Genomic DNA, 25,644 nt, shown 5'->3' on the forward strand with positions numbered 1-25,644 from the left:
TCTGTGTCTTTCAGGTCAAAGACTATAAACACACAGCTTATGGGTGCGGCTTTACTTTGAAAGCCTTCCCACATGATTTAACTGACATGAATAGTCAATAAACACGTTAGGGAAATCTGCTGAATTGTTTTTTTCCCCTAACAGCCTTTACACAGTGAGCGGATGTGAAGTAATTATGTTAAATATTTACAAAAGTATATTATCCACAAGCACAAACTATCTGAAAAAAGTATTTTTAGACATGTTAATAAAACGGGAAAACGTTCTCTGCTCTATATCTCAGTGTAAGGTACTTTTATTTCCCCAAACGTAGGCGGGGCTTAAAGGAAGAAGACCTACAAAGTTAACGTCAATTGGTCAGCTGGATCTTGGAGTGAGATGACCTCTGAACCGCTTGAATAATTATTGACCTACCCAACATGGCTGACATACCACATTTGTTAGCTCCATAGATATCTATACACTAGATGTCGCATTGGGGTCCTAAAAATGCGTCAAAACCGCCGCCATCTTTGTACGGTGCTCCTTTACCTCAAATGCATGGACGATGCCGGACTTCTGTGCTGCATTTGGTTGTTCAAACGAAAGACATCTAAAAAACAGACAGCGAGGATGTGTTTAATGATATTGAATGTTAGGAAATTATATTTCTTGTTCCGTTGGTTTGTTTTAGTCCTTGGTTAACGACCGCAGCTAATCCATGCTAGTTACCTATTAGTTTTTGACAGTTAGGAAAACAGACAATGTTTGTAGATTCCGAAGCTCTTAATAAGGACATTAAAAATTGACCCATGCTTTTTTGCTTAAAGGTGAAAACCCAACTTTATGTATGTTCTGTAAGATTCCCCTATCTGTCAAACATATTTTATTAGATTGTCCTGGACTTAACACAAGCAGAATGCTCTTTTATCAAGTTACTTAACTTAAGGACATATTCAATGACATTATGTCTGAAAAGGGTTTGGATTTTTTTTCTTTTTATCGTATGTTAATTTAATAAATGTATAATATGACTTGCTGTTTATATTTGTTTTGTTTTTATTGCATTTATATGATATTTGTGTTTTTGTAATTGAATTTTTGCCATGAAAATAGCTTTTGATTGCTGACATGGTATTAAATAAAATAATCTGAATCTGAATCTGTTTGTAGATTCCCAAGTGATAAACAGAGACGAGTTGCAGTTGCAGCACTAAACACTTTTTTTTTTAAATGGTTAATTCAGCTGACAGTCCTGGAAAGATGTCACCAGTTAGGTTGGCAGTTCAGCCTCAAAGTCAAACTTTGTGGGTTTTTTTTTGGTTTATGTGCCTTTAGTACATACATTCATTCATTCATTCATCTTCTACCTCGGGTCACGGGGAGCCTGTGCCTATCTCAGGCGTCATCGGGCATCAAGGCAGGATACACCCTGGACGGAGTGCCAACCCATCGCAGGGCACACACACACACACTCATTCACACACTAGGGACAATTTTCCAGAGATGCCAATCAACCTACCATGCATGTCTTTGGACCGGGGGAGGACACCGGAGTGTTCCTCCTTACATACTTATTTAATGTGGTAAAATATTGCGGGAAAAGAATAAATAAAAGATTCAACAGTCTTTGGCACCTCAACTATCTAACTTTCACATTATGTTCCTCTCAAATTTGTGATTTGCTTCCACCTGCAAATTGCTTTGTGTATCATATTTAATAAACCAATACAATTTAAATGTTTAAATGAACATGTATAGTCACACCATTGTAGCAGTGTTACATGCAGTAGGCTATAAGGTAAGTAGTGATTGTTCATTTAAAGTTTACTCAAGTGGAAGAATGTAACTAATAAACTTACACCTACTAGCACTATGCATTATATTGTGAAAAAGTAGATTATCTTGATATAAAAACCTTAATGTTTCTCTGAACTTAATGATAAATACATGTTAAGAGGAGGGGGTCCCCCGTACCAAGATGGCGGCTCAGTTGACGCATTCGCTCCAATGTACTGCCGTATACGAGGCGACATCTAGTGTATATATCTATGCGCTCAGTGATCTGTCATTGCCCTACTCAACATGGCTGACAGAACTGCGATATGAAATATATTATGATATGTATCTCCTGATGTGAATTATATTATGATATGTATTCTGAACGTGCCCGTAATCGTTATGAAAACAGTTATAATAAAATCTCTAGGAAAAAAAATAGTACAAAAATAGTTTTGAGATATTCTTATTTTCATTTTAGCATTCATTACTTATTTTAGTGAGTTATTTTGTATTAGTCTTGTGTGTTCCTCCATATAAATGCTCTTTATAACGTGTAGGTCTCAGCTCTTTAGCTGGTTTTGGCTAACAGCCTGCAGCGAACATGATTCATTATAAACTTATAAACTTATAAAGTTATTCTCCATATTAAACTAGTTTTCTAAGCTACAGTCAAGATCGTTTAGTTACTTCAAACCTTTTCACACACCTCACTCAGACTTCTGTTTCAAAAATGATGTTAAATTACATAAACAAAAAACGAGAAATATGAATAGCCACCATTTTGCCGTCAAATTCAAACATTGTGGTTTTGTTCACTTTTATATACCTAAAAACTTTAAACCTTCGCTTAGCATTAAGCCTTTGTGTGTACACTCCTATACGAAAACCGGTTAAGATGAAATAATTACTACGACATACCATTTTTTTTTAAAAACAAAATCCATTTTATTGTAATATGGGTTACAGAGAAACACCTGTTGTTCACCCAATTAAAAAACGAACAAACGAACAAACAAATCATATTCAAATACCAAACAAGAGACTTTAATTTACACAGGTATTTTATAGGGTCAGTGGTTTAGTCTATAGCAGGAAAGGTGTCAGAGTCAAGGAAGGGAAGGAAGGACAGTGGGGAGGACACGAGGACTCACTCTGTATATTAATTAATTTTGTGTACAATACCTTTTATATAAATGTACAATGTTGATTACAAAATGAAAGTGGCCTTTCTTAAGTATTTATCTGCTGCACAACATTAAATTTATGGCTCTTGTTCATGATCATATTCACTCCTAATCTGCCTGTTTGAACTTGCTTACATCAGTGACGTACTGATATAGGTCCTGCCTTTACTTCGGAGCAGACACAGTTGCTAAAAACCAAATGAAACACCTAGTTGTGCTTCCCAGTGGAAGTGACACTGCAAAATCATCAGGCCATCAAGTGAAAGATTCAGCACCAGTCATTTTAATGTAGCATGCAATAGGTTTTAAAAAGAAACACACCACACTGTGCATAGTGATGATAGTGATGATGATGGAGCAGTGTCTCAGTTTTCAGGCTGACAGACTTGTGTGTGGTATGTCCGGTGCAAACATTTTGGCTACATGATGACGTTCCTTCCTTTCTGTCTGGACAGCTGGAATGATGGTGGAAGGACAGGGGGATGTTTATTGTGTCACACTGAGGCTAATATTCACAAAATGGGTTTCAACTTCTCCACTGGATGCATGACAGTTTGACATGAGGCGCTTAAAACAGTGAAGAGGCACCAAACACTAAAAAAAGAACACACACACACACACACACACTCACTCACTCACCCGCACACAAACAAACAAAAAAACAAACAAACGTTCTACCCTTGGAACGCAAACCGTACTTGAATTAACGTGGCCAGGTGGGTACAGAAACTGATATGTTATTTTTGTAAATTGAAAAGCTTTTCAGAGTCACTCAGGAGGAGTACAGTGTGCTTTCTGAAAGATTTATTAGCTCGAACTTGCGGTCTTTGGTGTGTGTGTGTGTGTGTGTGTGTGTGTGTGTGTGTGTGTGTGTGTGTGAGAGAGAGAGAGAGAGAGAGAACTTTTCACATATAGACTTGTGAGTGTGAGTGAAGCTGTAGACTGGCACTTAAGCTACTGGTGCCGTAAACGATCAATGCCGAACTCTAGTCTGGAACAAGGACTCATAGATGTCAATAATAACTGGGTTATTAAGTGAGGAAACAGAGAGAGAGAGAGAGAGAGAGAGAGAGAGATGGATGAGGAAGATACGGCTAAGCTTCTGCTTTGGTAGCTGAAAATGTTGAACTGATGCAGTAAGGGCAGAATGGCAAAAAGGAGGGCATTTGATTTGTTTTCTTTTTAATGAATCTTTTACGATCGCTTTCTTCTTCCCTCAAAGTTTCTGAAGTTGGACGGTCTGAGCTTCATTTCAGCAAACTCAATGGAGTGCTCATGACCCTTCCAGTGGAACCAGTTGACACCCTGGAGAAAGGGGAAAAGTTATAGGTGTTAACTTTAAAGCAATCTTTCTATCAATATATCATATATATTCATAAGTCATTATAACTGTTCTTCTAATTCTAATAAATAGAATAGATTTAATGCTTTAAACAGAACGCTGTAATGAAATATACAGTATATATCACATTATTAGAGTTTTATGAAGCATTATTATGGGGATCTTTACCAACTCATTACCAACGCATATAAAATATTATAAGCGCTACTATAATGATAAATGAATGTGGGCTTCAAAAAGGTTTTATAGCTTAAACTTCATTCATGTATTGCTGTGCTTGTGTGTGTGTTGTGTAGTGTTGCTTATCCATAAAGCCTACCGTTCATAACTCCTTATAACTGTGCTCTTATATGACTTTTTAACTGATCTGGAATTGATCTGTTTATGATGTTTTGAAACTGTTGAGTAACTAAGTTATTACCTTTGTCCAAAACGCAATAATAAGTGTTTCTACGGGCTTATGTCAGTGGTCATACGAGTGTCGTAGGTTAATTAATAATTTATTATTATTATTTATAGGTCCAATTGTACCCAAAAATGTATGGTCTAAAATGTATACGTTCGTCACTGTGATTTCTTGTGTTTGTGTTATTTAGAAGAAAACTCCTCTGGCAGATGTCCTACTTTGCTGTGACTGTTGTCTCCGTATCTTCCCATGATGTTAACACGGTGGCAGTTCTTATACCAGAAAGCTCCCTTGTATGAGAGGGCACAGTTAGTGACAGCGATGTCATTATCGTGGTCGTAAGTGGAGAAAGGACGGCCATTGTGGTAAGTCATCGAATCGCCTATGAGATAGAAATGAGATAGGAGAAATGGTGAAGAACCACAAAGGAAATGGGAGAATCTTCCAGGAAGTAACTCAGTAATAGACAATGTCATGTTTTCATTCATGTGCATGAACGGATAAATTCCATCTGGGATCAACAAAGTGTCCTTCTCTCTCTCTATCTCTCTCTCTCTGTCTTTCTCTCTTTCTCTCTCTTCCTCTCTTTCTATCTATCTATCAATCTATCTTTCTCTCTCTCTGTCTGTCTCTCTCTCTGTCTGTCTGTCTGTCTAGATATTTATCTATATACTCTCTCTCTCTCTCTCTCTCTCTCTCTCTCTCTCTCTCTCTCTCTCTATCTATCTATCTATCTATACTGTATTATATAATATGTAGGATGCATACAGTATGTTTACAAATTTTACAATAACCATAAACTAGATTTTTTTTTCTCTATAATTAGCTGTATAGATGTTTAAACTATACTCCGTTTTCTTTGAAGGTTTATTACCTGCCGTGCCGCTGTAGCCACCAACGTGCACCTTATAGCGACTGCGTGGCTCTGACACAGAGAATTTGTCGTACTGAGCGTATGCATGCTCTCCCTTATCTCTCAGATCCACTCGCAACTCGTATTGACCAAAGGAGGTGATCTTATGCAGGTTTGAGAGACCTAGACGCAACAGGAAGGACATGAGTCAATAAAACAATTCATTCATTTATTTTCATCAACTCGTACGTGGCTCATGAATTCGTTTGGACCAATTTATTAAAACGTGTATTTTTCTACACAGACATTTCTGCATGATGCGTACCAAGCCAGAATTCGTCATTCATGTCCCCAAACCCTGCAGTGTAGTTCCTCCAGTTACGGAAGAAATCCACTTTACCACTCTGCCTCCTGACAAACACCTGCAGGCAAATAGCACATTAAACAACAATACACCACAAACAGTTTATGTTCCACCTGTTTGGCCAGAGTGAGTCACGAAAAATGAAGAAAGATCTTGAATCAAAACAGGAACATAACAGGGACAATAACACACATGGTTTAAAGGTGAAACTTCACAGATTCTATAGAAAAACAGCTTGTATGGTTCATGCTCAACGTTTAAAATTTGTGTGTTATTGGTGATATTTCTGTACAGAGATGTTTATTTAACTTTTATGGAAGGAGTCTCCAGTGTCAGTGCTTTGTAACAGTCAGAAATAAAGCTGTAATTGAAGGTTTTCTGAAAAACCCTCAACAATGCTAAATGAAAACAGGAGTTTGTTTCATGGACATTACTCCACAACTTTAAAACAGATAACCAGCTATTTTGTAACTAATAAAATAAAGTCATCATTGCCATACTGATGTGGTATAAAAGAACTAAAATGCTCTCAGGAAAATAAACAGCTTTGTGGAGGCTACAGAAACTTTTCACATCGGTTTGCGTCACATGATCATTTTTTCTGTAAAGCATGGTGTTTTATTCCTTCCTCAACAAGGGGAGGGTAGTGAATTACGTACGATCCAGCCGCCTCCGTCTGTAGTCATGTCGCAGTAGACCTGTAAGGGCTGGCTCTCGTCACCACGCAGGTAAATGGTGTAAAGTCCTGAGGTGGTGTCTCCATTCAGAAGAGCCTGGGAACAGTCCTTCGGGTATCTATAGAGAACTCCGACTGCGCCAAAAAAAACAGGATGCAAAGGAGTCGTCAGCGCAGTGACATGAGCAGAGTCTGGAATGGACTTCGTCTAACAAGCCTATGTTATTTCTGAGAGTCTTCTCCTCTATACTTTACAGTTCAGAAAGTTCAAAAATGTTCTCCAAACCTTTTAGCAAAACAATTTATATACATTATAGTTAATTTGTTCAGTTTTTGAATAGAAATATAATATTTCACTAATCATAACATCATTCTTTAGCAGTTATCATAATAACACATCAGACATAGAGTAGTTTTTAAAAGTGAGGTCTGGGGACCATCAGGGGTTTGGGAAGTATAAAGGGCCAAATATAGTCAAGTATAGCCAGGATGTCCATGAGGTCCAAGAGGTTTTTATAGCTATCTGTTTCAGCCGTTTCACTAGATGCTCTAAAGCAGTATTTGTAGTTTTTTTTAAGTGCATCTTATAGCGAATTGGTAGCTCAGTGGTTAAGGTGTTGGACTACTGATCAGAAGGTCGTGAGCTTGAATCCTTGGTCCACAAGCAAGACCCTTAACCCTTAATTGCTCAGCTGTATAATTAAGATAAATACAGCGTTCAGTGTCAGTTCAGGCAGGCCACATAGTCAAGCTCAGCTATCAGCTGATGTCAATTTTCTAACCCCGCCCATCAGCTGATCTGATTCCTAAGCGCGCTATTGGTCCCTTTCAAACAGGGCTCCCTATTTAAATGCTTTTTCAGTCTGTCTGCTTGGCTGTTTCCTCTGCATTGCTGCAACCCACCTCCTCCCCTAGCTCCTCCTAGAAACTTTGTGTTTAACTTAATCAGTGTCATTCTGTTGTCACTGATGCAGGCTCTGTTCTAAATGGGGGATTTTGTCTTGCTGCTTTCCCAGTTAAATGGGAGATTGTCCCCCCACGAAGCTGCTGTTGTTCCCTGACTAGCTTTCATGGAGCTCATGAAAAGGATTGGGAATTCAGAACAGAGCCATACCGCCAAATGTAAATTTTATAAGCTTGCAAATAAAAAATTTAAATATACGTCAAAGAATTGTTTTTATTTTGACTCAAGTGGTCCTGACTGAAATGTAAGTCGCTCTGGATAGTGGTGTCTGCCAAATGTGGTTAGAATACAAAAGAAACCCTGCATTTCTTGTAAACCGAAAAATAATGTCAAGTGGTGATGGATCAGTCATCGGTTGGCACAAAAAGGTGAAAAGTGATCAGGACAAATTAAATGACAGTCAGAAATAAGCGAGTATTTGAGGAACTGACTGAAAATTTGCAGAAGCTGAATATTAACAATCGCCTGATCATGTAACAATAACGTAAACACGTAAACGTTCTCTCTTCCATGCTTACAATAAATAACAAAAATATCTCTCTCTCTGGGGGCACGGTGGCTTAATGGTTAGCACGTTCACCTCACACCTCCAGGGTCGGGGTTCGATTCCCGCCTCCACCTTGTGTGTGTGGAGTTTGCATGTTCTCCCCGTTTGCATGTTCTCCGGGTACTCCGGTTTCCTCCCCCGGTCCAAAGACATGCATGGTAGGTTGATTGGCATCTCTGGAAAATTGACCGTAGTGTGTGATTGCGTTAGTGAATGAATGAATGAATGTGTGTGTGTGCCCTGCGATGGGTTGGCACTCCGTCCAGGGTGTATCCTGCTTTGATGCCCGATGACGCCTGAGATAGGCACTGGCTCCCCGTGACCCGAGGTAGTTCGGATAAGCGGTAGAAAATGAATGAATCTCTCTCTCTCTCTCTCTATATATATATATATATATATATATTAAAATAAAAATAAATAAATTTATAAAATTCTTCTCTGTATTTTTTTTTTCAGAAGGCTTAAAACAGCCAAGAAGGATGCGAAAGTGTTTAAAGCAGAGGTGCACTGTGCTTATACAATTATACTTGTCGACACAGCAATTATGCAAATATGTAGTTCACAAGAATGGACTTGTGATTGTTTAATCTTTGAATAGTTTTAACGGTAGGTTTGTTTGTAGCTACAGTATAGAAGCTGGGGATTTTTACAGGGAATCCTGGCAGCAAAGAAGTTTGAGAAGCCCTAGTAGTCTGTACTGGTCTGTAGATATAAAAATATTAGGGATATTCAGATTTCTTTAAGTTTCAAACATTAATTTGCACGTGCTCAATTTTTTTTCCAGAGTAAAACATTGGCAGCTGATGAGAAATACTATATGTTGTAAGTTTATGAACATAGATGGACTCACTGGTGGTAAAAACTGTGGAGATGATGTGGCTCCTCAGGGGGCCGGAGATGGCCTGCAGGCGTGCTGTGTACTCAGTGGAGGCGCTGAGCTGATTCATGTTGTATGACGTGGATGTGGGGCTGAGGACGACCTCCTGAAACAAGACAGGAAGAGGCAAGTCAGTATAGTACTAGTTACTAAGAGTGTTACTACCATCACAATACACTTTTCTCAAACAATACAGAATTCAGGTCACTACAAGTTTTAAAAACACCCTGACATTTCAATAGATTTCTGATGGTTTATGATGGTTATTTTTTTATTCTGGTAGACTTTAAATAAGCTCATTGATCTTATATCACATTTAAAATACGTTAAAAAACAAAACATTAACTAGAACAAAAGAGCAAACATAATGTATAACAAAAAGAGAATGAGGAATTAAGAACAATCCTCCAGCTTTAGTTCTGATAGATTGCTATCTCCACACTAGAATTAGTTTTGAGCAGAGAAAATCATCTAGCATGCATCGACTGGGAAGAAATTAATGTACGAATTACAGCGAAACATCCCAGAACCTGTGACAGTAAACTTGTACATTTGGTAAATGTGAAGTCACAGTCTGAGAATAACCTCCATTGTTTTTTTTTTCTCCTACAAAAATATGAATCACAAACAGATATCGTCGTATTTTTGCTACAGATGCTGCAGGGAATATGGTGCTTAGCATGTTTACACTCCCGCTTCAAAAAAATATCATGTCGTGGAAAGTTTTCGCACATCAGCACATCAGGGTGTGAATTGTGAAATGTGAGAGTTGCACACTTGTAGTATTCTAGCCAGGTGTAACTGTAACTGTAGCTGTATCATCAAACTTAAACACCTAAGGAATATTTTGCTCCACTGACCCGAACTGTACCATCAGCCGACTCGTAGGTGAGGATGTAGCCAGTGATTTGTGCTTGTGGTGCCTTCCAGGTCAGTGTGGCGCTCTCTGTCAGGATATTACTGGCTTCAAGGTCCTCAGGAGAATCAACATCTACAGCAGAGGATAATGCACTTAAAACTGGCTTTCAATAGATGCAACTAATACAAAGCATCATTGTCCAGTTTCAGACCTACATTCTTCAACACGTATTCCCTTCTGTTTTGTCGCCATAGTAACAGAATCAATATGCTCGTTACTAGTCGCATGCTTTACAATTACATTACATTGCATTTACGGCATTTGGCAGACGCACTTTCCCAGAGTGACTTCGGTTTACCTCATTTTATAGAACTGAAAAATTGAGTGTTAAGGGCCTTGTTCAGGGGCCCCACTGTGGTAGCAACCTTCTGATTGGTAGTCCAATAAACACCTTAACCAATCGGTGACCAGATAATGTAATGTTTACTGCAAAAAATATAACATCTTAGAGTGTCAAGTAAAACTATTTTGAATCTAGTCAAGTTTATTTACCATTACTTATTATTAGATTACATTAAACTACCAATAATTATAAGACTATTAATATTCTCTCTAGGCATCTTTTATCTTTTTTTAAAAGCCATACATTTTCTTATTCTATTTGTCAGATAATAAAATATGACCATTAAAACAAATGACCAAATAGTATCTACCAATAGAAAGCTAGAAAATAGCTTAGAAATAGGTTTAATAAACTAATATTGTAAGTATATCGTTTTATCGTGCTGTAAGATGCATATATATATATATACATATATATATACACACACACGCTTGCTGTGGTGTTACAGTATATGCCATGCAGTATAAAGATTAGCATGAAGAGCATCAAGATACATATATTAACCAAAGCTAAAAAATTAAATGACTGTTAATGAATTCATCTTAACATTACTTATAGGTTAATTAGTATAAATTTAGATGTTTATGGTTAATGTTAAATAAAGCAGTTGTTAATGCTAAGAGAATCTTTACATCACGTGTATAGTCTTGCTATAAATGTTTATTTTATTATTTTTTTTCAAACATCTGTCCTGAAGATTGTATGCCCTGTAAATGTATGTAACTGTACGAACAGTAAGTGTTCTACATCTTCTTATCCCCATTGAAATGAAACCAGGATCATGATGCTACATGAGACAACAGAGGTTTGAAATGTGGTTTTGAAATGTGGTGTTCAAAACAGCAATTGAGTGAATGTGCAAGACAGCATGTGCAAAAACAGCATGTAAACAGATTAATATGGTGGTGTTCAGTACCAGAGCATGCAGGTAGGTTGAGTGTTTGTGTGTGTGTTTACCGGTGGTAAACTGTGTGGTCGTGGCAGCACTCTTGGCTGCTTCCCTCACTGCGTAGACTTTGACGGTGTACTCAGTGCCAGGGTAGAGCAAGCTCATCTCAAACTCCACAGTGTTTCCAGAAACTTGCTCTGTTATCGGGGGCACTATCAAAACAAACAGCACAGCATTGGCGTCTGATTATGGTAATTCATGTAGCGTAGACAGTGTTGGACACATTGCTAACCCAAGCTTTCATTTGGTATGTAGCTACTGTACAATTCAAGTAAAGCATGATTTGTGATATGCCATCATACTGGTTTTGTAGTCAGGTTTGTGCTAGTTGTTTATAAATTCCTTAGCCTGCTCCATTACACACGTATAAGATATATGAACCGAAAAGGGTCATGCAGGAATCTAGAGACACTTACTGTACACACAACTGGACTGTTAAAACTCTCATGCTAGCATGGTGGTATACAATCAAGCAGGAGCCACACCCGATTCCTCCTCAATAATAAGATGATCTTGGGTTTTAGTAGAATCAGGTGTGGCTCCTGCTTAACGTGAATGACAATCTGCACACACAAACAAACACTAGACGGTTGCTAATATGAGCACACACCCCTGTATATCATACACACACGCTTAAGCATATCTATAGAGTGCTACAGAGATAATCAAGACCGGACGCTGGATCAAGTAATCATCTATTTTCTTTAGTTTGAATTATTGTGCTTATCTAGAAAAGGCTGCTAGGCATTTTTATATTATTTATATTATGCTATAACTGGTGGGGGGCACGGTGGCTTAGTGGTTAGCATGTTAGCCTCGCACCTCCAGGGTTGGGTGTTCGATTCCCGCCTCCACCTTGTGTGTGTGGAGTTTGCATGTTCTCCCCGTGCCTCTGGGGTTTCCTCCGGGTACTCCGGTTTCCTCCCCCGGTCCAAAGACATGCATGGTAGGTTGACTGGCATCTCTGGAAAATTGTCCGTAGTGTGTGATTGTGTGAGTGAATGAGAGTGTGTGTGTGTGCCCTGCGATGGGTTGGCACTCCGTCCAGGGTGTATCCTGCCTTGATGCCTGATGACGCCTGAGATAGGCACAGGCTCCCCGAGGTAGTTCGGATAAGCGGTAGAAAATGAGTGAGTGAGAGTGAGTGCTATAACTGTTTAGCCTGTTTACCTAAAACAAAACATGCAGCATATTGGAGCTTTTGTTTTTTCAGTGCACTGGCCAACAAAAATATACAACTCATTTGTTCTCCCCTGTTAGACAATATTCAGCTCAGTCAGCTCTTGGTAATTAGCTCATGATGTGTGTATGTTAAAGAAACTCAGTTTTGTTTTAGGATTTATACTGTGAACTTTTGCGGCTCGTTACTTGTTTCTGTGCTGTAGGTGATTACATATCCATCCACCGTGGCAATGGTAGGCTGCCAGTGCAGCAGCGCCGTGGTGTCGGTGATATTGACTGCCACCAAACCGTGAGGCTTGTCCAAAGCTAAAAAACAAAACGTAAAAAAACAAAAACAAAGGGTTTCACACAGCACCTTCTTCTACACACAAAGATATGTCAGTGTCACAATGTGTGTAAACTAAACAAGACACTGACACATCATAAACAGAAAAATGTTGTTGAGTAGCTTTTCTTGTTTCTCAAGTTTAATGTGAGTTCCTTGTTCTGAGAAGAAACCAGACAACCTGCTTAGTCTATTCAAACATCCATGTGAAAGTCTAAGAGTAGTTATTGGTTCAGTTTGAAACATAAATCCATAAATCTAAAACACTTCTTTTTATTTATTTTACATTTACAGCAATCTTTTTTCTAGTACCTAGATGACTTTAGGTTCGAAACCCTGTTACACTGAAGTACAACAAAGCCTTGAGGAGGGAGTGGTACTGAGCTACTGAGTACTGAATTCTTTAGTCAAATATGTTTGCAAATGAAGCTTTTTACTCTTACTACAATGGAATAAACTACAGAAATGAGAAATAAACACTTTCGAAGTGTGTGTGTGTGCGTGTGTGTGTGAGTGAGAACTGTACCAGTTGTTACTGTGTCAAAGGCTGGCTCACTCTCCTCCAGACCCTTCACTGATATGACGCCCACGCGGTAGGTCACCCCAGGGGTCAGGTTGGGCAACACAGTCTGGGATTCACTTCCATCCACTGTGATTGTCAAAGGTCTTCCTGCAGAGGGAGGTACAGAACCATCTTTTGACAAATGCATGTGATGCAAAGTACCATAAGAGGGCAGCACTATCAGACATAAGATGCTGATCAGTTAAACAGTCTCTCTTCTGTTCCAACTCTGATGGATTGCATCCATTAACAAACTTTATTGATTTGAAACCCGAGCAAACCAAAAAAGGACATTTTAAAGACCTTTGATACTTTTTTGGAGACTATACAGTTTCATGCCAAGCACACTACGATGAATAGCACTGCCATTCCTCAGTCAATATGTTAGAAATATAAGATACTGAATTGTGGACCTTCTTATTAGAATGAATGGATTGTGTCAACATTGTGTCTCTGCACAGATGATGGATGATTTTTGAGTTCTGGGCTTGCAGATCTACTTCTAGCATTTAAAATGACCATCCTACGTACATGCAAGTTCATTTGGAGATGAATCTCTATAGAAGGTCATGTAACAATAGACAAGTTGTGGGTAGTGGCGGCTTAGCAGGAAGTGGTGCCTCGCCGGATTAAACTCTCAGTGATCAGAGGGACATAAGCTCGAGCCCTAACACTACCCCGCTGTCACTGACAGGTCCTTGAGTACTACTACAACGGTGCCATGTCATGGATGACTCTGTGCTCTGACCCCAACTTCATAACAAGATAGGATATACAAACAGAATGAAAAATATCACCGTATATGTGACAATACAGACTGGCTAATATGTCAGAATGTGGAATGTAACACTTACCTCCATGAATGGGCACATAGGTGACTATGTAACTGTCAACATGATAACGAGGGATAGCCCAGTGAACGGTGGCAGAGGTATCAGTGACATCGGAGAAGCGAATACCCTTTAGTTTGCCCAGAACTTGCAGGAGATAGCATGAAACAAGACAACAAGAAGAACAAAAACCAGTGATGATAATCACACATATGTTACACTTGTACCTTAAAATGGTACAGAGTTTCATTAACATTCATCATGCATGTATGTGTGAGTGAAGTGTACCTGTTGTAAAGATATCAGAGGCTGGCTCACTCTCTTCCAGACCATTCACTGATATGACGTTCACGTTGTAGGTCACCCCAGGTGTCAGGTTGGGTAGAACAGTGTGAGATTCACCTCCATCCACTGTGACAGTTATGGGAGTTTCTGCAGAGGGAGTTACAGAACCAACTTTAGACCATTAAGTGCTACAGAGTCATGCACGGATTACAAAGCTCCACAAAACAGATGGTGCTGATGAGGAAAACAGATTACACAGAAATGCTGATTGAGCTGAAAATCTAAACAGATACCTCTAACTCCGGAAATGCTAGAAATTTCATGGTTACTCTTCATGTATGATTGCGCTAGTTACTAAAGGTGGTGTTACTAAGTACTGACTTAAAAGGGTGTGCAAACTTTCTCAACAAAATATATGCTTCTTTTCATTGGTGCACATACCCATGCTATGCTGAACTTAATCTTGGGAAGTGCGTAAGAGATAATTAAAGATACGAATCTCCATTAAGGCATAATATGTAATGAATGAGAAAGTACTTACCTTCATGAATGGGTGTGTATGTGACTCTGTAGCTGTCAATGTGGTAATAAGGGACAGTCCAGTGAACCGTGGCAGAGGTTTCAGTAACATCAGAGACACGAACACCCTTTAGTTTGCTCAGAACTTGCAGGAGACAACACATGATGAGCCAACACAACAATAAGTGCAAACACTCGACACAAATAATCATGAACATTTAGCATTATATCCAATTGTACAATCATTTAGTGAAGTATCTGGACTGAATTTGACTTATAATGTACATTGTCCTGTGAAAAAAATTGTCTGTGTGTGTCTGTGTGTGAAGTGTACCTGTTGTAAATGTATCAGAGGCTGGCTCACTCTCCTCCAGACCCTTCAGTGATGTGACGCTCACGCGGTAGGTCACCCCGGGTGTCAGGTCGGGCAGAACAGTGTGAGATTCACCTCCGCCCACTGTGACAGTTGTTGGACTGTCTGCAGAGTGAGTTACAGAACCAAATTTAGACCATGAAGTGCCCCAGAGTAGAGGTCTTCACGGGTCCACTTAGATCCGAAAAACCCGAGGTCCAACCCGAGACCTGAGCGGGTTCGGGTCTAAAAGTATCACGTGTGCCTCGGACACGGGTCGGGTATAATAATTGCGCCATCGGGTCTCGGGTAATTTAAAATGAATGCGTTTTTACCGAACAGACCCGAGAAGACCCGGACTACTGTATCTTGCGTGTGTGCATCGACTTGAGTCCTTTTCCAACCCCTCCTCTGTTTGCCAAGATCGCTTGCGACATTGTGTTGCTGGCGGTAAGCTAATTTTCGTTGAAACAGACCTGTCAATCAATTTTGAATCCATGTTGTAGTGATTACTTTTCTGTCTAACCGGTGCATGCAGGGCTGCATCGGTGTGTGCAACATTCGGGTCCAGTCGGGTTAAAAAAAATTGCCAACCAGTCGGGTCGGACTCGGGTCTAATCTTTTCAGGTTTGTCTCAGCTAGGGACTTTCTTAAAAAAATAAATAAATAAATAATGCACGTCGGGTTCGGGTTAAAAAGTGATTCGGGCCACTTCGGGTAGGGTACATTTCTTTAGACCCGAGAAGACCTCTACCCCAGAGTCATGCATGTGATACAGAGCACCACAAGATGGCAGCACGGATCAGACAGACAGGGCTGATCAGTAAAACTTTCTACAATGACGCACATTCATTAATATCCGAATACCTGAGTAGGTAATTTCCATGCCAAAACACATTGGGCTTTAAAAACACTTTGAAAAAAACTTCAAATTTTTTATTCATTTATTGCGTCAAAATGATTTCATGATTTCATTCAAATTTCTTATATACAGTACAAATATTGGGAAGACTTGGACAAAAGACATATTGATTATTAAATAAAAAAGTCCAGAGGATATTAAAGAACTAGATGCATTCTGCACAGAAGAGTGGGTGACAATGAATTAAACCTGAATAGAAATAATAATACCTGAATAGAATGGTAATTATAAGTACTAACTTAATTGGACAAACCTTTGGAGCAAAATATGTCATTTAATGAGGGATGTTCAAATTGCTGTATAAGGTATTTATATTCCAGAGTCGAATAAATGGAAGGATTGTGTCAAAATGTTTCATGGATGTTGAAGGATGATGCACGTTTGATGGATGGTTGGTGAGCTCCTTCCTTTGAGAAGATCTACTTATAGCATTTCTGAACCTCATCCTTTACTGACCTTTAGCTGGATAAGTAATTAATGTGGATTGATACAGGAAACAATTACCTTCAAGAATGGGTGTGTAGGCGACTCGGTAGCTGTCGATGTGATAATGGGGGACAGTCCAGTGGACAGTGGCAGAGGTATCCATAATATCAGAGAAGCGAATACCTTTTGGTTGTCCCAGACCTTTCAGGACACAACAAGCAGAGCAAATTTTCTATGATTATAAGACGTATGCTGCACACACTGTATGGTTGCGTTTTCCTGTGTGTGTGTGTGTGTGTGTGAAGTGTACCTGTTGTAAATGTATCAGAGGCTGGCTCACTCTCCTCCAGACCCTTCACTGATATGACGCTCACACGGTAGGTCACCCCAGGTGTCAGGTTGGGCAGAATAGTGTGAGATTCACCTCCATCCACTGTGACAGTTATGGGAGTGTCTGCAGAGGGAGTTACAGAACCAACTTTAGACCATAAAATGCCCCATAGTCATGCATGTAATAGAGAGCACCACAAGGTGGCAGCACTGATCAGACAGACAGGGCTGATAGCTAAAACAGACTACTCTGATGGATTGCCTCCATTAACATGCTGATTGACCTGAAAACCTGAGCAGATTATTTCCACTCCAAAAAGTACATTGTGAAACTCTGGAAGTTATAATTCTGTTTTGCCTTGGTTTTTTTTTTTTTTTTAAACATGATATGATAATGTCATGTCCAAGAAAACAATAATTTTCTTATATATGAGTTACTTTATAAATCATACATCATACAAGAAAAATAAACTAAGAACTCAGGACTTAAGACTTAGGGAACACTTGGGAAAACTTAGATGTAGGGAACTTCCAACGACAATTTGTTAGAGATATAAATGTGAAGAATTGTGGATATAAAGTTTTTAATGAGTATAACAGCACAGATGATGGATGATTCGTGAGGTTTAAGATTATAGTAGCATTTACGATGCCCAAACTACACAGACCTTCTGCTGGAAAAGTACTTAACACATACTAAGATATTATTCTCTACAGAAGGCCATGTAGCAATAGGCAGAAAGCCAGAACATGTCTATGAACGAGGGAACACTTACCTCCATGAATGGGCACGTAGGTGACTTGGTAGTTGTCAACACTGTACTTGGGGACAGTCCAGTGAACGGTGGAGGAGGTATCGGTGACATCAGAGAAGCGAATACCCTTTGGTTTGCCCAGACCTTGTAGGAGACAACACGTAACAGGACAACATGCAAAGCAAACACACAAGTATCAGAGGCTGTTTGAACACAAATTAGACAAGCGTTATTGATGCCAGTCCAAGATGAACCCTGTTAAGTACAGTACGGCTTCAGAAAGACAGAAATATGAGGCATGTAAAATACTAAAAGTTAGTATATCATGGAGAAAGAATAGAGTAGAGTCAAGACAAATGGATAAAAAAGAGCTCAAGCCTTTCGGCCATTTTTCAATGTTGGGCCGCAGAATCCTGCGTGACAGACATGGGGAGATTAACTTGCCCCCATTACGTGAGTACAATGGTGCAACATGCCAACGTCAGACTCAAGAGGGAAGAGAGGCCCCTTGGGACAGAGCCAGACAACCAAAGACAGACACATATTCAGTAAAAACACAGACCCAATTGCTCTGTCCAATGGGTAAACCCCGTGACTGGACAGTTGGTGAAAGATGTCGGGTACAAAAGAAGAAGAAGATTTTAGTATATTTACATTTCCTCTGGAAATCTAAGAGGTTAGGATTTGGTAATTTAGTAACTCAGGACATACAACAAAGAAGACATACAAAAAAGATTGTAAAAGTGGAAACATTGATTGTCTGTATGAAAATTATTCCATCATTACTCAAATAAACAGACCACAACTTCCCTAAAGCATTGTCATAAGTGTGAACGGGAGACTCAGGTCAGGTTAGTACTGTATTCACTAACATTTCTAGACATTGTGAAAAGATGGCGATGAAAGACTGACTTCACCGGCTTGCTTGGCCAAGATGTATCCAAATACCTGTTAGAGCTTTCCCAGAAATAGGCTTGAAGTTCCGTCCTGCAATTGTCCCAAAGAGCTCAATTTCATACTCTGTAGCCTCATCGAGGCCAGAGATCACTTCTGTTCTTTTCTCTCCTGATACACTCATCTGCCTTTGCTTGCCCGTTCGGTCAGAGATTTTGATAATAAACATTTCAAAGATTCCTTCAGGAGCCGTCCACTGCAGCATAAAACCATCTGGCTTGTTGTTGGAGGTGAAAAGATGCTCCACCTCAGGTTCTGCCTCTAGGTGGACAAAGAAATACACAAATTCTGTTCTTCTGTCTTTGCTCTTCAGACATGTTCAGGTCTTTTTAAGCCCCGAAGCCACAATTTGTTACCATGCATGCTTTTCAGTGTTAACCATCAATTGGTATATGTTATGTTTGTTATGTTGAAGAGATGCATACAGTAGCTGTCTATATGTTATGCCAATAAACGCCATCCAGTTAGAAGAACATGCAAAGAAAAAAGGTTGAAATTAATGAACAAAAACGTGCACAAACCATACAGGATTAATTACAGTACTCCTGTAGTCTCACATTAGTATCTGTGATTGGATAGACCATAGCAGTAGATCTGAAGCATAAAGTAATATTTGGTCCTGCTTTTCATGTTCCTTTTATATTCACTAAATTAAATCACTTATCTTTTCATTTGTTTTTTTTTCTTAGATTAACAACAAATCTCTTGCCGTGTGAAATATTTTCTATTTTTATGCAAGACATTGTGTAATAGTTTTATAGTATGTAAGAGCGTAAAAGCACTTGATATTTTATGAACAATATCATTAATGAAATTTTACCCAGCTTTTATAATGTGGGATTGTGGTATGTGGTACACTGAGATCATTTTAGAACATTGTGGCTGACAACCAAATAAACAACCATGTGTTTAATAAAGGATTTAGTTGTTGCCAGTAGAATTTGGTGAGTAAAGTATTAATAATCTCTGGTTGGTTGTGTAACTCACTTGGGCTCCATCATGTCACGCATTTCCTACCACTAAGCTTGGCCAGAGTCACCTACACTCTTTACCACAGGAAAAATGATACAGCAACCAGTTTCTATACATGAAGTCAACATGGTTGTATTTCTGATGCATTATGCATCATATTAAATGCAAAAAGATTCTTCTACATGATGGAAGTATAGCGAGAAGATCGGCTTTAGAAGGTGGAAATGTGAAATAAGAAAACGTGAAACCTAGCATACATGAATGTGACTCCTTTATTTAGTAAATCAAAAGGAGAGCCTCAGAAACTCTTGACCATTCTAAACCTCCTCTCTCTCCCTCAAGCTCGGGCTGACATGAGGTTCGCTAGTTGTTTTGTTCCGTGGAGGAGAAGTGGTTGGAAATGAACCGGAGCGGGGACAGATCCTGTGGAGCCGTCACTCTTCATTAGCATAGTGCTAGCTGGAGGGTTTGTCAGAAGGAGTAATGGGGGGGGGGGGGGGTGTCTGTTTGTGGGCGTTGCGTGAGTGCTAAAGTGGTAACTGCAGATCACTTTCATCAAACTGGTCTCTCTTAGTCTTTCGGCCAGGACAAAGAGCCATCTGTTCGTGAAGGAGGAACAAGGCGCCAGCTAACCTGCAGAAAAGACGAGGTCATGCTACTAAAAGGAACGCTCAGCTCGGTAACCTGACAGGCTTTGGCATTCGGATATAGTTGATGCTCTTAAGTTGATAGGAGGATATGTACAGATATGTTTTAGTCAGCTTCAGTACCAAGAGCTCACATATTTTCACTTTCAACGTTCACAGTTTTAGCCTTTGAATCCATTTTTGAAAATTCTTATAAAGTAGAAATATGATTTTACAGAATGTTTTTTTTTAAGAATACTCTGACTGCAGTCTGCTGTTTAAAAAAGTTACCGATTAGCAAGCATGCTTGAGTATGCACTACGACTAGAGCACTTACAGCCACAGCCTGATAAATGCCAAGAAAATGTGTGAAAGCGGCGCTTCAGAGTTTAGGCCGCTGCAGAGTTCGAAAACCGGGTCTGCATACTGACGAGATCTTTCACAAGAAGTGACAAAAACTCCTTAGGCTCACTTCCATGGCAAACTGCTTCTGCCCAGTCGGCATCTTTATTTGACGAGGAATCAAGCAAAGGCCAAACTATGACTTGGAGCTAATAACCAGCCGCTGTACTATTGTGGGCAGCGGCGGTATTACAGCTCGGTGTCTGAGAATATTTTAATCTCCCGTATTTGGAAGGTTTTTTTCCAACCTTAAACGCCACTTCACTGGCATGCTTAGCATATGCATTGTATATTATGGGTGGTTAAAAATAAAAGGGTATTATTCACTTGACTTTTCTTTGGCTGCAAAGCATAAATAAAGTCTGTGATCATAGAGGGAGGTCAGTGTGTGCACCTGCAGGCTTTGTCTGTGATTAGGCAAGGCACAACATGAAGGGCTCTATTTTACGCTAGTGCAGGTGTGCTCTGAATATCAGTATGCTCCAACACGTAATTGGGAAGTAAGTGGGAGCTGAAGCTTTAAAATATTTGGACCGGATCTACAAAATGCCGCGCTGACATAAAAAGAACTGCTGGCACTTTACAGGGGTAATGTATACATCAAAGAGAGGTGTAATAGCATGTTTGGGTGAAAAGATTAGCAAAAAAAACCTGTTTAAATATGTATTTTTACACCCAGTTTTACAGGAGAGAGAATATAGATGTTAAGAGTGATATAATTAGTAAGCTTATTGTTATTTGGAGGAAAATATTAGTTGTTAGTCTTCATTTGACACATATGTTATAAACTATAAGCTATGTTATAAACACTTTAGTATTCATTCCAAACTGAACCGAAGCACCAGGACTCGTCGAACGGTGGTACCTGTAAAAGCCTCCCCAAACACTGGCTCTAAGAGATCTCCCATGTACAGGCCATATAGAGCGACTCTGTAGAAAGTGCTAGGCGAGAGATCAGTGATAGTCAAACTGTACTCCTGTCCTGATACAGTGTGGTTCTGGGCCTGGGAGAGACCATCTGGGTCAGCCACCTCGATCAGAAAGCCATCGAACTGGCCCCTCTTCAGCTCCCAGGATATATTAAAGCCGTCCCAGGAGAGCGCCGAGATGGTGATGTTGCCCACCAGGGGCTTTTCTTTGTCTGGATGATAAACAGAAGAGATTAAGCGACAGGAAGTGGAGCATGAGTTTGATAGCTTGGTGTGTTTAACTTGAAGTATCAGATGAAGACCAGCAAGAGGACCAAAGAAATGTTGGTTTGCATGTCCATAAAGCAGTCAGTACATTCAAGAACAATACACATGTAGAAGAACTGAAACACTTACCACAGTGCTGTGCCAAAGTGTTTTCTTGTTTATTTTCATTTTATGATGCGCCTTAAATTTGTTTGTTCATCCAGCGATTGTTAGCCCCGCCCACTTTCCATCACTGTAGCAAAGCTGCGAGCATTGAGTACATGAAGTGTCCAACATTCCACACTTCGTTTCTTCGGTTGAATAAGTGCATTATCATGGTCAAACACCCTATTCACACTATGTATACTACACAATGCTATAGAATAGTAGATTTGGGATGCACCTTTGTTTTTTGGTTTAGTTTTTTGCCTGTTCTTTTCAAGAGAGTTAATAAATAGGAGGGCTGTTGAGGAGATGACGGTTTGGAAGCTGATGGAAAATATGTGATACCAGAAACATAATTTCCCACAACATTAAATATTAATCATTAGTTTTCTTGATTATTTTCACTTTAGGATATTTCCGCAACTATGCTCTCTAGGTTAACGGTTTCAAACGCTTAAAGATTAGCATGTACAATGGTATCTAAAGGTATATATGGTACATATAATTGTTCTCCAGGTCAAGGATTGTGAAGCAGGGCTCTACGAGATCTTCTCTTAACATCATATCAATTAACAGTAGGCTGTTAGGCTCAAACAATAGGCTGCTCATAACAAATAATGTGTTAGGAAATTTCCAAGATGTTTCCATGATGTGTGACAGAAGTCTTTTTTTTTTTTTTTTTTTTTCCAAAAACATCAACAAAAACCAACTATGTCAAATGGAAAATTTTTGATATTTTGATGGAAAAAGACCATCTCTTCTGTAAATAACATGTAACAGACATCTGTCTCTGTTAAAATTCAGGTTTACGTCCATCTGTTGCATGCAAAGCAAACATCTGCCCATGCAATCAAAAACTGGCATGTGAAGCCAGTGCAATAATAAACAGTCTTGTTTGCACAAGCCTCCATTTGATTGAACCTCATTCATAATAAATTCAAAAACATGCACGTGACTGCAGCTTGCTCTGGTATTAATGGCTCAGAACGAAGCCATTAATTTTTTGAAGGTTCTGCGTAGTCCGCTTGAGCAGAAGTACGCCGATTGCTTCAAATAAAGCAGGAAGCCATGCAGGGAAGCGCAAACCCGTAATTGAATATCCTTTCGCCCCATCAGCATTCATAAAGAGATGGGAGCAAAGAGCTTGGAGATGCACCATAGGCTGCCATTATCCTCTTAATGCACAATCAAGTGGACACAAGCGTACTGGTGAATTGAATGAAAGACAAAGAGGGTGAAGTGAAAGACTTTTTTCAGTTCCCAGGCATGAGAATTTTAAACTAACATTGCTGGGAAAATTTAACACTGTCAATTAGAGGCTCTAGAAGATCAGAACGATTAATCATTCCCATGCTTGGCCATGATGATTGATGAAATCATTCAACGGTAACTCAAGCATACACTACTGCGAGGTTTGACAAATTCTTTCACGAATTTGCCCTTCCTAGAAAAAATCATAGCAAAGGCTAATTTAGTTTATTCTAATTGAAGGTGTTGATTAATTTTCTATCACAGCAGCTCTGACAGTAGCTCCGGCTGTTATCCGGACACTGACTCCATCACAGGAACTTTGACACCGTATAACAATGTTTTTTTTTTTTTTTTAAAGTGATGCTTTCTGTATGACAGAAAGTTTCCTGCCATGGGAAAGTCCGAGGAATTTAGCTATGTCCCAAATGACATACTACACACTATGTACTTATACTCTGCAGTATGTACTTTACTGTAAAGTGTAGGAATCTTTGAAGAGTAGTATCGTCTCTATTACTAACCAGAAGTAATGCAACGTCGCTAGCCTATGGGGTCAGAATTGTTTCGTTATTCTGAATAAATATACTATGATCCACAAATAAATATAAATAGTTTCACAAATATTTTTTAAATCAACAGGAACAGGAACTAACGTGTCCCAAAACATTAAAATGAGGAAGGCGTAGCTCATTTGAATGCTATAATTTGAATAAGAAGAATAAAACACTTTGGGGTTGTAGCAGTGAGTCTGCCTCGCATCAGGACACGTTAGCACCCGGTTGTTGATTATTTTCCTGTAACAGCATGCTCTGAAGTGTTTTATTCTGTATATATTCAATCAAATGAATTGTTTTTTTTCTAAACAAGAAAAAAGCCAAGTGGCTTTCTATATCTGAAGCTGAATCAGATTCTCAGTTAGATCCTCCGGTGGTATGAGGAGGTAAATAAGTGCTAAGCCTGAAATGTTGAAACGGATCACATTTGACATTAAACGTATATAAAATTTCATCCTTGATTTAATCTTTTAGTATGTCAAAAAAATAATATATCAAGGAAAGTGATTTTCTGTTTTTCGACTTTTTCTGTTGCAGTTTTAAAGGTCATGTAGTGTATGCCGAGCTTTAATACGGCCTTCATGCAGATGGAGAAAAGAGGTTTTTACGATTTTCGCATCACAGTCAATATAAGGACCTTTGCGACACAGGCCTCACAAATCCCTTGTAAAAGATCACTGTTCATTTTCCCACCTGAATGACATTATTCTGTTAATGAGATTCTATTAAACTGCCTTGGGATGCTTGCTCAGAGTGTACTGCTCCATATTGATAGCACTTTATCGGTCCCAAGTGATTCTTGTAATCCTTTCAGTGTTCTCGATGTGTGTCTTTCAGAAAGAAAAAAAAAGCCTAAATCAAGAGGATTCCATTCAGCACACCCCGCCTTCTCTCATCCTATAATGGGCATGTGGTGAGTGTTATGCTTCATGTTTGTACTTCATGTCTGAGGCTGATAATGGCAGCAGAAATGAATCTGTGGGATTATAGCACTGCTGATTTCGGAGACAATGTTTTAACAGTTGCCCCGGCAGGGGGGCTATTTATTATCCCACCCCTCATTTTATCCTGGTCAAATCACACAAAACCAGAGGGGAGTGGCCTCATTTTGACAATTATCACATGAATGAGCTGTATGCGTGTGTGTGTGTGTGTGTGTGTATGTGTTTGTATGTGTGTCGTTGTTTTTGTGTGTGTTCCATATTCATACACCTGATTTTAGCCCAATTTCTTCTTGAGGTACAAATTAAAAAAAAACAAAAAAAAAACTGCAGACCATTTAAAGCCAGAAGAATATGTATATGCCTTTTCTATTTTTGTTTTCCTCTTTATTTTCTTCCATGCCTGCTCTCTCTCTCTCTCTCTCTCTCTCTCGCTCTCTCTCTCTCTCTCTCTCTCTCTCTCTCTCGCTCGCTCTCTCTGTGCAAATTTCACCCCCTTTAAAACGATCTTGTTACACAACAAAAGGCATTTAATGCAAAGAAATATTTGGTTTGAACGTTTAAACACCATTCCAACCGCACAACTTTAAACAAAAGCCATAAGCATCTGAATTTGTCTTCCTCTTGTTGCTGTAAGAAGTCAAATAAATCCACATGTTGTTGCTGAAATGGGACTCACACAGGATGTAAAGCTGGAACTTACAATGAATTCAATTCATTCCTGAGCTTGGCTCAGACGCCTGGAGGCACATTGTATAGAAGGAAAACGATCTCCCTGGCCAAGAGGCAAGGAAACAGAGTGAACCTCAAATTAAATTACACAGAGTGCTAAATCTAAACCTTCATACTCCAAAAGAAATATTGATACTTTTTTGTAGAAAAAGTCAGGATAATTCAGTCCTTATTCTTTTTTTTTTTTTTTTGCATGATG

General features: G+C 39.2%; 1 protein-coding gene across 4 annotated transcripts in view; it reads right to left on the reverse strand.

The window, feature by feature from the left end:
• Positions 1 to 2,681: 2,681 nt before the first annotated feature.
• The window catches only part of tncb (tenascin Cb), a 43,237-nt gene continuing 20,274 nt past the window's right edge, over positions 2,682 to 25,644 (reverse strand). The window contains exons 11-29 of one of the 4 annotated variants that reach the window (XM_060884358.1): positions 21,493 to 21,768; positions 18,622 to 18,888; positions 17,695 to 17,817; positions 16,899 to 17,042; positions 16,667 to 16,789; positions 15,223 to 15,366; positions 14,911 to 15,033; positions 14,373 to 14,516; positions 14,109 to 14,231; positions 13,219 to 13,362; positions 12,554 to 12,673; positions 11,194 to 11,337; positions 9,835 to 9,965; positions 8,948 to 9,080; positions 6,570 to 6,721; positions 5,872 to 5,968; positions 5,568 to 5,729; positions 4,912 to 5,075; positions 2,682 to 4,250 (exon numbers count right to left, since the gene is read on the reverse strand). In XM_060884358.1, the coding sequence (XP_060740341.1) occupies positions 4,140 to 4,250; positions 4,912 to 5,075; positions 5,568 to 5,729; positions 5,872 to 5,968; positions 6,570 to 6,721; positions 8,948 to 9,080; positions 9,835 to 9,965; positions 11,194 to 11,337; positions 12,554 to 12,673; positions 13,219 to 13,362; positions 14,109 to 14,231; positions 14,373 to 14,516; positions 14,911 to 15,033; positions 15,223 to 15,366; positions 16,667 to 16,789; positions 16,899 to 17,042; positions 17,695 to 17,817; positions 18,622 to 18,888; positions 21,493 to 21,768 (2,825 nt within the window). In that variant the 3' untranslated portion in view covers positions 2,682 to 4,139. The remainder of the gene's footprint in view (positions 4,251 to 4,911; positions 5,076 to 5,567; positions 5,730 to 5,871; positions 5,969 to 6,569; positions 6,722 to 8,947; positions 9,081 to 9,834; positions 9,966 to 11,193; positions 11,338 to 12,553; positions 12,674 to 13,218; positions 13,363 to 14,108; positions 14,232 to 14,372; positions 14,517 to 14,910; positions 15,034 to 15,222; positions 15,367 to 16,666; positions 16,790 to 16,898; positions 17,043 to 17,694; positions 17,818 to 18,621; positions 18,889 to 21,492; positions 21,769 to 25,644) is intronic. The other 3 variants (XM_060884359.1, XM_060884360.1, XM_060884361.1) reach the window with 3 other exon arrangements.

The sequence above is a fragment of the Tachysurus vachellii genome, chromosome 12, assembly GCF_030014155.1.
Source record: "Tachysurus vachellii isolate PV-2020 chromosome 12, HZAU_Pvac_v1, whole genome shotgun sequence".
NCBI classification, from domain to species: domain Eukaryota; kingdom Metazoa; phylum Chordata; class Actinopteri; order Siluriformes; family Bagridae; genus Tachysurus; species Tachysurus vachellii.